This window comes from Capricornis sumatraensis, chromosome 16 (genome assembly GCF_032405125.1).
Source record: "Capricornis sumatraensis isolate serow.1 chromosome 16, serow.2, whole genome shotgun sequence".
NCBI lineage: Eukaryota > Metazoa > Chordata > Mammalia > Artiodactyla > Bovidae > Capricornis > Capricornis sumatraensis.
In genome coordinates, this window is record NC_091084.1 from 53,754,612 (window position 1) to 53,770,089 (window position 15,478).

General features: G+C 51.5%; 1 protein-coding gene across 2 annotated transcripts; it reads left to right on the top strand.

Moving 5' to 3' along the window:
• The first annotated feature begins 936 nt into the window (after positions 1–936).
• On the top strand, positions 937–14,870 carry PLEKHB1 (pleckstrin homology domain containing B1). 2 transcript variants are annotated; one of them, XM_068988878.1, is made up of 8 exons: positions 937–954; positions 3,945–4,020; positions 5,382–5,534; positions 6,127–6,229; positions 7,358–7,397; positions 10,060–10,164; positions 14,068–14,167; positions 14,734–14,870. In XM_068988878.1, the coding sequence occupies exons 1-8, from the start codon at positions 937–939 to the stop codon at positions 14,868–14,870; spliced, it is 732 nt and encodes a 243-aa protein (XP_068844979.1). The 2 variants fall into 2 exon arrangements, with proteins under 2 accessions (XP_068844979.1, XP_068844980.1); XM_068988879.1 differs by lacking the exon at positions 10,060–10,164.
• Positions 14,871–15,478: the final 608 nt, after the last annotated feature.

Consider the following 15,478-nt stretch of genomic DNA (forward strand, 5'->3'; position numbering starts at 1 on the left):
GATTTTGTAGTGGAATCTGTGGTTTTAGTTTGCCAAGCATCCCTTCCCTTTTTTCTTGTCATAGCACCCCCTCTTTGGTTGGGGGAATAGGGAGACCTTCTTATGAATTCCACAATGATGCTGGAAAATCTCTTTTCCTCTGTTACTAACTCCAGAGGAGGTAATTTTGGAGCTGTCTGCACTGTTCCCTCACATCATCCCTCTATGAAGGAGCCACCCCAGGGGAGCAAGCAGAGCTGGGGAGAGCGGCAGCACCCAGATTCTCTGAGGTCAGCTTCACCCTTCCCTTCCTCCCTTCCATCCTTCTGCAGAAGAGGCGGCAACTGTAGTCTGGAGAAGGGAGGGGTGGGACGGTCCATCCAGGACACAGGGATGCAAAGCGTGACTTGGGAGAACTGATTTCTGGGGCTGCACGGAGGGGATGAGCTCCGGGGCAAGCAGGATCAGCCCTGGTGGATCCCTCAGCAAGGCATGCACTGCACGAAGGGCCGAGGTACAGGGTTAGCTGAGGTCAGGATTACAGAAACCCAGGAGCAAGACGGGGAAGCTTAAAGAGCAAAGCCGTGTCTCCAGGACTGGGGTGACTGCACGGTCAAGCCCGGCTGAAGGAACATTCAGCCCCGCCCCCGACCGAGAGGGGAGGGCAAGCCCCGCCTCCCACCCCGGGAATCTTATCGATGCTAGTGCAACGCCACCTCCGAATCATAGATGACTTATTATCCAGCGAACTGAAGGTCAAATAGGGGATCCACCGGTGAGCTTGGGAGGCGGACTGAGAGAAAGGCCGGCTTCTCTGGGAGCTGTGTGCCCCCTTTCGCCACCCCCTCCGGTCTCCACTTGGTAGCACCTTCCTGATCCCCTTATCTCCGAGGCTCTTAGGGATATGCCCCCCTGCAGGAGCCTTCTGGGAAATGCTGCTCTGACCGCCCAGGAACCATGAGTCCCGCAGCTCCGGTAAGAGAGAGGTCTCTGGGACAGGACAAAGGACCCAGGGCAGGGTGGGTTCTCTTCTCAAGGGATCTTTCAGGCCTGGACAGTCTATCTCCTCTCGAATGACATCCTGGATCTGCTCCTAGGTGGGGCTTCGTGGGGTTGAACTATCCAAGGAAATGATCCTGGAGGAACAGACCGTGGTGGTAGATAATAGTCTTCTCTCCCTAGTTGGGCCCCTTTCAATCCGTTTTTGACTGTCCTAGAAATACCTTTCCAGGCCACAAATTGTACCCACGTAGCTCCTCACCCAATCCCAAGCTCCAGTCACTAAAATGCCCAGGCTCCTAAGCCTGTCTTTCAAGGCCTTCATGCTTCATCACCCACCGATCCCCATGCCCTCCCACCCCAACCCCTGCACTCTGCTTTCCAAACACTGAAATACTAGACACTCATTGTTGTTCAATTTCTCAGTCATGTCCAACTCTTTGTGACCCCATGGACTGCAGCACACCAGGCTTCCCAGTCCTTCACTATCTTCTGGAGGCTGCTCAAATCAGCCTCTGTTGACCCCTTCTCCTGCCCTCAATCTTTCTCAGCATCAGGGTTTTTTCCAGTGAGTCCTCTCTTCCCATCAGGTGACCAAATTATCAGAGCTTCAGCTTCAGCATCAGTCCTTCCAATGAATATTCAGGACTGATTTCCGGTAGGATTGACTTGTTTGATCTCCTTGCTGTCCAAGGGACTCTCAAGAGTCTTCTTCAGTACCACAATTTGAAAGCATCAATTCTTGGGCACTCAGCACTCTTCATGATCCAACTCTCACATCTGTACATGACTACTGGAAAAACCATTTGTTGGCATAGTGATGTTTCTGCTTTTGAGTATGCTGTCTAGGTTTGTCATAGCTTTTCTTCCAAGAAGCAAGTGTCTTTTAATTTCATGGTTGTAGTCACCGTCCACAGTGATTTTGGAGCCCAGGAAAATAAAATCTGTTTCCATTTTTTCCCTTCTATTTGCCATAAAGTGATGAGACACTCATACTTATCCTTCAAGACCCTGCAGCCTCCTCTGGGAAGCCTTCCTGAATCTCTTCATCAGCGTCACACTCTACTTTCCCATTGTCAGATCATACTCTACTTTGTGTGTTTATGTTGGAACATAAATACTGTACTTTGTGTGTTTCCCAGACTGGAAACTGGGAAATGAAGGGGCTTGTTGGATGTTTCTCTGTGCCTTCTACTAATGCCCAGTGCCAGGCACAAACTGAGTATCAAGAAAACATGGCAAAACTAGGAGCCTGGTTTTCTCCCTGTAGTTTTACATTTTTCTAGAAAATTAGAGCTCGAGATTCTTGGGGAAAAGTATTTCATGCTAAATGAATGAACAACATAATGACAAAAGCAAAATAAAATCACAGATGCAGCCTCGCACCTGTGCTCTGAGTGGGCACAGGGCTACCTCCCACGAGAGGCTGTATAGTTCCCAGGTCTAGGCCTGCAGACTACAAGTCCCAGAAGGACTCCTGTCAGCCCGTCGCTACACGCCCCGCCCCCTCCCTGGGGGTGGGGCCCCGAGGCAGCTAGGCTCTGGGCTGCAGCGGGGAGAGTGAATTGCCCCAGGCACTTTGGGGCACTCAAAGCGCAGGCGCAGCGGGTTGGGCGGCAGCAGCATCAAGTAACGGCCGTTTGGGCAGCAGCACCGCAACAGGTGTAGACAGGTGGGTGCATTAAGGGGGGCTTAAGAGGGAGTTTACACCTGGCCTTTTTGTCTTACCTATGTCAGAGCGTGAAGATGGGAGGGAGCGGCCGGAGAAGCAGGGACAAGGCCGGGCCTTCCACCCCAGGTGTGCCAGCCAGCCCTTGCTACGCAACAACAGGTGTGAGTTAGTTGGGGAGGGCACTTGGATTCCAATCCAAGCTCCATCACACAAGCACTGGACAGAGTTGCAGTGGGGCCCAAACTGTTCATTGACTCACCTGGGGATCCTTGAAGACTATCAGTGCTTACCTCTTGCCCTCAGACATTCTGATTTTATTGTTATGTGATATGGGCTGGATATTTGGGAGTTTTAAAAACTCCTACGGGGATAATGCTTAGAAGACAGGACTGCTGGGTGTGAATCCTGGCTCCACTGCTTACTAATCAAGAAGATCTGTGCAAGTGACTGGACCTCTCTAGGCCCCAGTTTCCTGGACGTAACAAGGAATATTGTGAGGTAATAGATGAAACCACTTTAGAAGTATACCTGGCATACAGTGCTCGATAAATCATAGTTGCTGTTGAACTATTATTCTGTGCACTTTGTAAATGGGTTCTTTGTGTGTGTGTGTGTGCTCCGTCGTGTCTTACTCCTTGCGACCCCCAGGGACTGTAGCCCGCCAAGATCCTCTGTCCATGGAATTTTCCAGGCAAGAATACTGGAGTGGGTTGCCATTTCCTACTCCAGGGAATCTTCCTGACCCAGGGATCAAACCTGCATCTCCTTCGTCTCCTGCATTGGCAGGTGGATTCTTTACCATCGAGCCACCTGGGAAACCCTGGTGGGGTTCAGATGTGAGGAGGGCTTTCTTATCATGAAAGTCCCTTGTTTACTGCCATGATTCTACTATTCTCTGCTGCCAGCATTTCAGTATTCCAGGGTTTCTAACATTTTCAGAGTTCCTCACTCCAGTCTCTACCTCCCTGATGGACACCCTTATACAGACCTAGACGTGGAGGCTGGGCAAAGAGACTTGGTCAAGGTTATGGGGATGAGACTGGAATCCAAGCTTCTGACCCCCACCCCCACCCCATTGCAAAGTGTGGCTGCCCTGCTGACCCCACAAGCACAGTGCTCTCATTATGTGCCCGGAGCCAAGAATGGAGAGGAGACAGACAGGCTTGCCCTTGTTTGTTTATTCACACTCCCTTAAACCTTTCCTCAGTGGCTCCCCCAGGGAGGACCGGGGTGGGGGGTTTTCTCAGGGGAGCCTCTGTGGAGCAGCTGATGAAGTCTGTGATCCCTCTGACAGGTTCCGCCTGACTCCACCCTGGAAAGTCCTTTTGAGGAAATGGCCCTGGTGAGGGGCGGCTGGCTGTGGAGACAGAGTGAGTGACCCTGGGCCAAGCCCTTGTCTGTCCTGTACCTTATCTGGGGCCAGGGGTGAGGGAAGTGGCCTGTTGGACTTGCACAGTGAACCCTTCTCTCAAGAAACCATGCCCTTTTTACCCTTCCCTCCTTTGGACGTACTCTTCGCTCTGCTGGGAATGTCCTTCACATTCCTGACTGCTTAGAAAACTACTTATTTTTCAAGACCCAGCTCAGGTGTCTCTTTCTGAAAAGAGCCTTCTCTGCCTTTTCTCTACTCCCCACCCCAGCCCCTGCTGTAGCACCAAGCTGGGTTAGCAGCTCTCTTTTCTGTTCCCAGTGCCTCACGCATACCCCTCTTATAGCACTGATCAGTACTTCACCATCCTTACCTGTGGGCCTCACCAGTCCCCTACCGCATACTGTCTCCAGACTGTGAGTGCCCCGAGTGCAGGGACTGGGTTTAACGCCCTGTGGCCCAGAGCTAGCCACAGAACAAGGCACAGAACAAAATGAAAAATGCCTCTGTTCTTCAGAATTTGTAAAGTAAAAAAAAAGCAAAAACAGAATTTGTAAAGTAAAAAGCTCTCTTAGTCTTTACCCATTTCTGTTAAGACTTCCAGTCTCAAAATGTCTAAAGCTAGAGATCAGTCTTCCAGATCCACCTCTGACCAGAGTCATGGTCTGAATAAGAGCTGTTCTGGGCTAGGAGCTCCCCGATACCCCATGGCCCATCCTCAGTTCATTCAGTCCAGAAAACACTGAGTCCAGGTCCTGCTGAGTTCTAGGATCTGTGAGTGAGCTATGGAAAATCCCTCTGCTCTCCATTTGGCAGAAGAAACTGACACTATACAAATGACTGTCCCCCGGGGCCTTTGTTTTTAAAGTACACAATAACTGTACAACCCTCAGCAGAATGGATGCAATGGAAACTGAAGGTTTCCTTAAGGCAAGCGTGTGACGACTAGTTTTCTATTAATTCTTGCAAAAATCCTATTCTGCATTCATACAAAAACAATTTAATGCTTTTTCTCTGACAAACTGTACATATAGAAACAAATGTTCAATTGGACATGAACTTAAACTATCACATGTCTTGTGATACTTTAAAGATTTCCAGCCTCCCCCAAGGAAGGAATCAGATCATTCATTTACCGTTCAGCACATGTATGGATCCTTGACTATGTTGTTAGGCCCAATGGGAGGCAATGGGTGAGCAAGACAGAGGCCCTGCCATCATTTCAGGGAGTAGACAGACAAGGAAGGGGTGATTACAACACTGGGGGCTGGGGAAAAGGGGATGTTGGGAGCCCACCCACGGCTCCTGCCCCGACTCAGGCTCTGTGATCAGCCCGTATTGTGGGTCTGGAATATCGCACAGGCTCCATCCTCCGCCGCTGGAAGCGGAACTGGTTTGCCTTGTGGCTGGATGGGACCCTGGGCTACTACCACGATGAGACTGCCCAGGATGAGGAGGACCGCGTGCTCATCCATTTCAACGTCCGCGACATAAAGATCGGCCAAGAGTGCCACGGTGAGCCTCTTTCTCTCTGTGACTACAAGCTTGGCCCTCCCACTGTGTCTGAGAACACCTGCCATTCTCAGGCGTTCTTTGGAGCTTTCAGAGGCCTTCCACAGACATTGCTTCTGGGCCTCTATCAAATCCAGTTCATGTGGTGTAAGTTAAGAAATGAGTTCCTTACTGAGTTCCTACCCTGTGCTGAACCTGGGCCCTATGCTGGGTTCATAAAGGTGAGTCAGACACAGTTCCTGCCCTCTCCAGTGCTAGGAATGGGAAAAAATGAAATGAAATAAGGAGGCTCAGAGAAGTTAAGTAACTGGCCCAGAGCTACCCAGCAAATATCCCTGACCAAGGCTCAGGTCATAATTATAACAGGGAAACTGGGAGAGAGATGTACCTAGCTAGGGAAGCAGGCGATGTGGAAAGGTGGGAGGGTCTAAAGAGTTGAGTAAAATCCCAAGGAAAGTATGTGAGATCAGAGGAGGTCAGCAGTGGCCAGTCAACAGGACCCAGAGGAGTCAGTTCCTGTTCTTGTTCCCTGTTTGCTGGGGAGACCCGGGGCCTGTGCCCTGTGGAAACCCCATACGCATGTGTCGGCCTTTAGATGTGCAGCCCCCAGAAGGCCGGAGCCGAGATGGCCTGCTGACTGTGAACCTGCGGGAGGGCTCCCGCCTGCACCTGTGTGCTGAGACCAGAGATGACGCCATGTGAGTCACTCCCAGGAGAGGATGGGGCGGTATCTCGGGAATATGACCAATGTCTTCCTCCTCGTTGAGCCGCTAGCACCCTAACGGTAGGAGAGCGGGACAAAGACCAGTGAGCATGGTGGTTCAGTGGAGGCTGGGCAGAGTGGGTTTGAATGACTCACGGTGATTGGTATGGTATCCAGTAAACTCCTGACATGGTCCATGATGAATTCAAGACTGTTGTGGGAGCAGTGTGTGCACAGCTGCCTCAGGTGTGGTCCCTGGTCATTCCTCAGGGTCAGGCATCTAACAGCCTCTGAGGTAAGCCCTCACTTGGGTGACACACAGGAACAGACAGCCCTGTGGCATCTTCAGAGAGCCCTCCTCTCACTCCCTTCTTAGAAAATGGCCTGGGGTGGGGGGGTACTCTGATCTGAGGGATAGACCCTAACGCACCTAACAGAGGTAGCCCATGGGGCGCCCTGTGTTGGATGCAGGTCCATGCTGCGAGAGCCTGGGTGTGTCTTCCTCAGGCGCCTTTTGCTCACTCACATTCTTTCCCTTCCTACTCTCTGGCAGAGGGTCAATTGGCCTTCACGCTATAGGAGAGTGAAAGAGATGGGATGTGTGGGAGCAGGGGAAGCCGAGCTCGGGGTAGACAAAGCACAGAGCCTCCTTGTCCACCCCAGCCAGGTGCCATGGCAACCAACAAAGGCTCAATTGTCCGGTGTCCACTAGGCGTTCCCGGGGCTCTGGGGTCAGAGTGTAGGGGAACCGAGTTTGTAGGTTTGGGATGTGGAGGTAGACTGCAGCCAGAGGACCAGCCTAGGCATGTCAGAATCTGAACCACTAAAGGACCACCCAAGCCCAACTGTCTTTTGTCTAGATGGGAAAACTGGAATCTCCCCAGCGGTGAGGAGACTGTGGACTAAGAGAGTTATAAAACTGCAGCAGCTCAGCTGGGGGCTTGTCTATGTGACTGGGGCAACTGAGGGGGTCCCCTTTGTCTTCCCAAGGGAGTGAAGAGGATCTCCCCCTTCACAAGGGCCTGGGGCTAGAGGCGGGGTAGGGGAGGAAAGTCTAAAATGTGGGGCCCAGTCTCCCTTCTCCTGCACTCCCTCCTCATGGTCTCGTGGGTTTGCATTGCAGAGCGTGGAAGACGGCACTGCTGGAGGCGAACTCCACGCCGGTGAGCCCCCTTCCTCCCTGTCTGCTCCCCACCCCTACTTGCCATGGAATCAAGGGTGACTCAGGCTTAGTCCCCGCCTGCCAGCAGTTCTCAGTTTCCATATATGTGAGTGAATAGACTTGTGCAGACTCAGAGGCCCTGAGTCCCAAATGGAAAAGGACAGAAGACGGCCAATGGGTGAATAAAAGATATTCACCAAAAGATTTGGAGGAGGGAGAGAGAGGCCTCCAAGAAGGCTTGTTGAAGGGGGTGGCATGTGAGCAGGAGGAAAGGAACTATCTTTTATCCAGCAACTATTATGTATCAGGTGTGGTATAGTTGTAATACCAGCTACTCTCACAGCCTTCCTGTGAGGTTGGGATTATTGTTCCCCCTCTGCAGATGATAAGGTTGAGCTTTATTTATTCACATAACAAATATTTACTGAGTTCCTACTATATGCCAGGCACTGTGCCAAGGAGTGGCACATAATCAGAAGATAGCAGAGGAGATGTGGGCCCTGCCCTCCTGGACTCAGCCTAGTGGGGAGCTAGATGTGAAGTCACAGATTAGAGTTGGTGGTTCCACCGCAGTGATGAGAGCTGCTCAGACAGAGACGGCAGAGTGCATTCAGTGCGCGTCCACCGTGATGCCCTGACCCAGGTGGGAGTCCAGACAAGGCTTAAGAAAAGACCTGGAGGATACCAGAGATCAACTGGGTGACAGGGGTGGGGTGAGGGGCAGAGGGAGCTGCAGGTGCAAGGGCCCTGAGAAAGGTTATGATGTTCGCAAGCTGACAAACAGAAGGAAGGCTGGGGTGACTGCAGCTCAGGGAGTGAGAGAGCAGTCGGGGAAGGAGGGTTAGCAGGCCAGGCATGAAAAGCTGTGTTAAGGAGAGTGGTTTCTGCTGAGAACACTGGGAGTCATTAAAAGTTTTAATAAGACAAGGCTTGTGGTTTTAAAAAGATAATCTGGCTGCTAGGTAGGGAATGGACTGAAGAAGGTCAAAGTGGATGCCCAGAGATCTGTTAGAAGGCTGGGACAGGTGCAGGCCATCTGGCTGGGGGTCTGGACTAAGGCCTTGCTGGCAGAGACAAGCTGATGAGGAGGACAAGACACATTTAGGAGGTGGAGTCAACAGAGCTCAGTGACTGATGGAGGTGAGGTTTTGAGGAGTTGCCCAAAGCCCCCAGCTCTAAGGTGGCCCAGCCTGGCCTCAGCCCCCATCTGCCTGACCCCAGACTCTGTGCCTGCTCCTTCTACCTATGGCACAGTAGAGCCTCTTCTCATCTGGAGAAAAAGTCTGTTGGAAAGTGGCAGGTAAGACTGGAACACATTTAGAAACTCCCGCAGTATCCGCCTGCTGAGGGCTGGGCATTGTGCTTGAGGACCTAGCATCCACTGTATCAGTTAATCTTCAGTAAGAAAGAGGAGGGGCTGGTATTCTTAGTCCCATTTTACTGATAGGGGAGATGAGGTTCGGAGGGGAATTGGCTTGTCCAAAGTCTCATGGTCATAAATCAGTGGATTGGAACCTAGGTCAGTGAGATTTTGAGGGAAGGGAATTATCCACAGAAGGAGCTACATGAGCAAAGCTGGGTAAGTGGTATGTGCAAATGTGTATGTGCAGACACGTACGTCTAAAGGCCAGGAGTCTGACCTGGCTGGAGGATAAAGCGTGGAGGGAAAGAAATAAGAGACGTGACCTCTGAGGAGCCGCATCACAAATGCCTTGAAGTCCAGGAAGGAAGTGAACTTTATCCTGAGGGCTGTGGGGAACGATAAAGGGCATTAAGCAGGGGGGCTGTGGTCAGGCTTTGGGGAGCAGACTCGAGCTTCTGGGTAGAGGCGGTATAAGAGCAGGCTGGGGTGGTGATCAGCTGGGTAGAGTGACCTGGCTCTGAGCTCCAAATCTGGCTGAGGCAGGGCAGACCTGTCGTCCCACCCAAGAGGGTCAGAAAGAAGTAGGTGAGGGCTGGCCGTCTGCACTCTGTGACTCTATGAAGCTGCCTGTCCCTTCTCTGCGCCCACCTTCCTGCTGCTCTGCTTCCTACATCTCTCTGCTCCGACCTCCACTCCATCTCCCACTGCTCTACACGCACGTACACGCACACCTCCCTCTGGTCACTAGGCTTGCTCGAACTGGATGTATTTGTTCCTGTGTCTTTGTACCAGTGTCTGCCCACCTCTGAGTGTTCACGCCTGTGTCTGTCTGTCCTGTACCTACCTAGGAGTGACCTCTGCTTCGTCCCTCTACATCCTGCAGGGTTATACCCTACACTGGGTGGAGGTTCCAGGAGGAGCCCCTGACTCTGGCTGTTCCAGAGAACACAGGGGTGGGGGGCACAGTCATGGGTGATGGGTGCCGGTCGATGGGTCAGTGATCGGAGCTATGCTGTGCTCCCTGGAGACTGGGAGCATCAGCGGCCTGGAACAGGTGAAGGTGGGCCAGTTCTGGAGAGACACTACTGATCCTTCTTCTCTGTGTAACTTTGGCAATTTCACCACCTCTTCTGAGCCCTCCACCATTACCGTGGGCTGAAGAAGAAGAGGATAGCTATTCCCTTGCCCAGCTGGCAGAGGGCTTTGCTAGGGCCTGTGAGGAGCTCTGAGTCTCTCCAGATGTAGAGGGCCTCTGACACCCCCCCTTCCTCCCCTTCTTGGGTTTCTGTGGCTTGAGCAGGCCCCAGCTGGAGCCACCGTCCCTCCCAGGAGCCGCCGGGTTTGCCCCAAGGTCAGGTGTGTGACCCGCTCGTGGAGCCCCTGTAAGGTTGAGAGGCGGATCTGGGTAAGTGCGGGTTCAGCCCTTCCTGCCACCATTCTGGCCGCCAGGATGTGCCTCCTAAAGTGGGCCCAGCCACATCCCCTCCCTGCTCACAAACATTCCATGGCTCCCAACCATTCGTAGGACAACCAACCCTGCTTTCAAGGACCCTGGGATCTGGCCTGGGCCAGACTCGCTCACCTCGTCCCGCTCGTCCCCTGTGCTCCATCGGCTCTGCTCTGTCCTCTGCTCCCAGCTGTGCCAGACCTTTTCCCTCTCTCCAGCCTCTGTATATGCTGCCCTCTCTGCTGCAAAGACCTTTACTTTCCTTATTCACCTGACAAAATCCTCTGAGACACCCCGCAAAGACTGCCGGCTCCTCAGGGAGGACTTCCCAAACCTCCAGGCATGGTCACTCCCTCCCACTGCACTAGTGCTGGTACTGTCTTCATCCTGCCTGATTTCTAGTTCCTTCCTTTCTGTCTCTAGTCTCCCACGAGACCTGGAACTTCCTTCAAAGCAAGAATCAGGTCAGGTCAGCTGTGCCCCTTGGGAGCCTGGCACAGTGCTGGGTATACAGCAGGTGTGCAATGAGTGCTCAGTGATGTGGGCAGTCTATTTTGATTCTCCTACTCCTGGTGCATGAAGCTGGGGCACAGGAAGGCCTCAGGCAGTGTTCACTTAATGGGCAAATGAATGAGTGAAGACAGGGAGAAAGGAAGGAGTAAAAACCCTGTTATGGCCTCACTACTGCATATTATAATTTAGTCCGTGTCTGTCTCCCTGCCACACACCCCAGCCAGTGTTTCCAGAAAGCAGGATTTGGGGACGAATCCTCTCTCTGTCCCCAGTGCTCAGCCTGGCATGAGGTGGGTGCAGCGAGGGGGCTTGGGTTAGAGTACCTGTGGTCAACTGTGAACTTTTCTAACACAGTGACACTCAATGTAGCTGTGCATTAGAATTGCTTAAGGACTTAAAAACAATGGAAATGTTCAGATCCTACCTCTGGATGCTCTAATTGTGTAGTTCTGGGGTGGTGCCTTGGAAATCTGTGGTTTCAGAAATTTCTCCAGACAATTCTAATGTGCAAAACCACTGAGCCCAGCAGTGCTAGCAGCACCTGGCTGCATAGAGGTGGCTCTGCTGGATTCTCACTGTGCCTTGGGAGTGGGCAGTGTAGGAAAGACTGTCCTCATTAGTACACCAGAAGACTGAAGCTCTGAGAGGTTATCTAACATGACTGGGAGCACTTAATTCGTCAGTGATTCCCAGCTCAGAATTCTAAGGCATCTGTGGGTAAGATCCTCATACCCAAACTAGGATACAAATTGTTTACAGTGGAGATGCCTAAAAATAGAATTTTAAAAGCTATAAACCTATGTATACACAGCAGCTTTTCCTTTTTTCCCCTTTTGTGTGTCCTTTTTTCTAGTCTTATTGAGTTATAATTGACATATAACATTATATCAGTTTAAGGTGTACAACATGATTTGATATATTTGTATACTGTAAAATGATTATTAATGTACAACAGCTTTTCTGAGGGGAGGGGTCTATTTGTATGTGACCTCCTGATTGACTGTGTCCCCACCTACAAAAGGGGCTGGACCTGAGGAGAGGGAGGGAATCTGGGATCAAACCCTTAGGGTCTGTCTGGGAGGTCTCTGGGGAGTCCCCTGCCCCGTTGCCAGGTAACTCACATGAGTTTACCTCGGGGCCTCTTGGGCATGGAGGATAGAAACAAATGCCCCACAGAGACATGAAGTGGTGTTTTCCACTTTCTTCAGGGCCTGGGAGGGTCACTGGCTCACAGTGCAACTGCAGGGCAGATGTAGGCTCTGGACCTCAACTTCCCTACCAGTAAAACTGAGGATCTGAGAGCATAGATCTCTTTAGCCCCTTCTAGGCTTAGAGCTCAGATCCTGGTCACCCCCAGAAGAAACCCCTGTTGGATCACCCTTGGGGAAGGAGCACAGCAGGAACGTCACTTGAGACTGAGCCTTGTTTGTCTGAGCCTTCTGCATTGCTCTGGGTCTGGTCATTGTCCCTGACTTGAAATTGGACTTAAGAATTGGGTGACTATAGTTCCAGTCTGACTCTGTATTTGACTCGAGATAAATTCAATATATTAGACACCTGCCATATTCCAGTCAGGCCTATTTTTAGACCCAGGTGGTGGTGGGAGTGTTTTCTTCAAGTGTGATGGGAGAAACACCTCACAGGGATACCAACAATAAAACCACAGAGTGGCTGGTGCTGTGATGAGGGAATTCTAAGGGCCGTGGGTGCCCCAGATGGGGCCCTAACAAAACCTGAGGTTCAGAGAGAGTGATATGTTGAGTGTGAAAGATAAGTTAGGTAGTTGAATAGAAAAAGATGAGAAAGGCATCCTTATCAAAGAGAAATGGCATAGATATTTGAAATCACAAGGTGTGCTTGGAGGACTTCTCCTTACAACCAAACTTCTTGAAAGAGATGTCATGATATGTTGACTCCATCCCTCACTTCTCAACCATTCTTCAATCCGCCATAGTCTGGCTTCTTCCTTCTTTCCTCCTCCTCTGAAAAGTGTTTTCAAGGTCACCCACAATTTCCAAGATGCCAAAACCAACGGCTTATTCTCTTGGCACGGGACAAGAGAATGGACAGAACATATTTAGAAGATAAAATCATGAGATCTGGTGATAATGTGATGTGGGAGATGTGTGTGAAGACACAAGTGCCAACCTGCTGTCTTGGTTTAAGTGGGCAGTGGTGGCATTTACAGAAGAGCCGGCTGAGGGGTAGAAGAATGATGGAATCACTGTGAGATGCATTAAGTTTGGACACCTGAGCTTCCAAGGGACCACCTGGACCATTTAGGTGTAAAGTTCAGAAATATAAGGTGCAAAGGGGCTAAGAAGAGGGAGCCAGAAGAGAAGGGGATGCTGCCCCCTGTTCAGGTCTGTTCCCTTTGGGTAAATTGAGGGTCTTTTAGGAACTTAGGAACTTAGGGTCTTTAGGAACTTAGGAACTTTAGGTCTTTTAGGAAATTAGGAACTTCTGTTTAATTCACCTTATATTTATTACTCCATGCTAGTCACTAGGCCTTGATGGCAATACAAATGAATTAAAGTCCTTGCCTACAGCTCACGTCGGTGGTGCAGGCAGGAGAGGTCAGGAGGAAGGCCAGGAACAAGAGGCACAAGCATAGGTCACAGAGAACTCAGAAAGAAAGGATTTTTTCTGAGACCAGAAGGTCTTCCTGGAGTGAGTGACCTTTCAGTCAGGCTTTGAGGGATTGATAAAAATCTAATGAGGGAGGGAAAATGGACATCTATTCCCCCCTCCCAGAGAGAATGCTGACTGTTCTCTGAGCCTACATCCCTGGCTGTGTGGTAGAGTGGAAAACAATGCCTGCTGTAAGGATGAGAGGAAATAACATATTATTTCCTCCCCCAGGACTGGAATATAATGGATGCTTAATGATAGTTTAGTTACTTCTCATCTTTATCCTTCCTTTCTCTTCCTTCCTCCACACCCCCCTTTTATTTCCTGGGCCTTGTCCAGCCCCCCCTCTCCATGACTGGGAGAGTAGAGAAATCCATTGGCTTTCTCCAAGTGTGACCACTAGAAAGCTGCTATTTGCTAGCAGATAATAGCAAATCTATCAAAGGAAGTAGGGAGCCATGGAGAATTTTTGATCAGGGGAGGGCTAGGTAGGAAAACGGGGGCAGGAAAATGGCCTCACTGGGAGCTGAAGTTTTAGATAATAGCGGTCTTGTGGGGAGGTGGGGCTTTTCTTCAGGAGCTTGCTGGTATCTGGAGATCCATTTCTAAATTTGGTGAGGTGGCGCTGTGGGCCTAGAAGGGTGTGAACCAGGTGTGAGGGGTAGGGGACCAAAGCCTGGCCCCTGGTCTGGCAGCTGACCAAGCAGGGCTTCCCAGGTGCGTGTCTACAGCCCGTACCAGGACTACTATGAGGTGGTGCCCCCCAACGCGCACGAGACCACATATGTCCGCAGCTACTATGGACCGCCCTACGCGGGTAAGTCTCCGGCCCGCCCTTGCCCCTGCCTATATCCCCACCCACGGTCTGTCAGTCAGGACCAGGCCCCACCCTTTTAGTGACCACGTGTTTTCCCAACGGGACCTTCTGCAAGGCCCTCCCCATCCCATAAATCAGAACAGCCCTGGGATCAGAGCCCCTCCCCACTCCAGAGCAGACCTCTTCTCTAGGCCGGCCCCTATTCGCTGGCTGCCCAGCAATACCCGTTCCTGAGTTGGTAGCGACCCCTGGTGGCTAATGCTGGAGACGCGGCCTCCCCTCACTCCAGGGTCTAGTGGTTGGGAAGGCCCATCCTGAGATGTGGTCCAGAGATTTTTGGGAGACCCGACGCTTTCTTCGCCGGTCGACCCTAACCCCATGGTCCCAGAACGTCCGAGGCAGATCCAGGGAGTAGAAGCCGTGGGCACAGAGCGCACATCCTTCCTGTTTCAAGGCCTCAGTTTCTCCGACTGGAGAGCCAGAGAGTGGGCCCGGGACCTAGTGGAAGGAGGCGGATGATCTCTCTGCTCTCAGGTCCGCGGCCCTCACAGATTTTCTCTCCGCAGGGCCTGGAGTGACGCACGTAGTGGTGCGGGAGGATCCCTGCTACAGCGCGGGTGCCCCCCTGGCCATGGGCATGCTTGCGGGAGCCGCCACAGGTGCCGCACTTGGCTCGCTCATGTGGTCGCCCTGTTGGTTCTGAGCCCTGGACCCTACGCATAGACCAAAAAGAGCCCCTGTCTCTTTGGTCCCACCTTTCATTAGCCAAGCCCAATCCCACTTTGGAAGCTATTATCCCAGGCACAAACATAGCTCAAAATCCTTCTATCTACTGCTAGACATTCCAGAAATCCATTATAGACATTTGGATATCTTTCTCCCAAATACACCAGGACACAGAAAACGCAAGTCATGGGGCTTCAAGTTCCTCAGTCACTGGAGACACAAGAATCAGGTTCTTTCCTCTGGCAGCTCCAGGCTTGGTGGGGACAAACAGGAGTAAAGAGACACTTGACAAAGTGGAGTTATCAATCTGTTGACAGTATGAGGGCAAAGAGTGAGGAAGGTAGGCTAGGGCTGCAGTTGTTGGCAGGAGTCCAGAGCTGTGAACATAATGGCATGTCCAAAGAGTTGAAAGGGAGTCCTCTGGGCTGGGGTGTGGGCAGGGGCCAGATCATGATGGTCCCCCAGGCTAAGAAGGTGCTGAGTAAGGGGGAGATGTGAGCCTTTGGAGGGAAGTTTCATGATTGCACTTATAATGAACATATTGCCTGTTTTAATACCCTAACACCCCCTGAATTTAGCCCCATT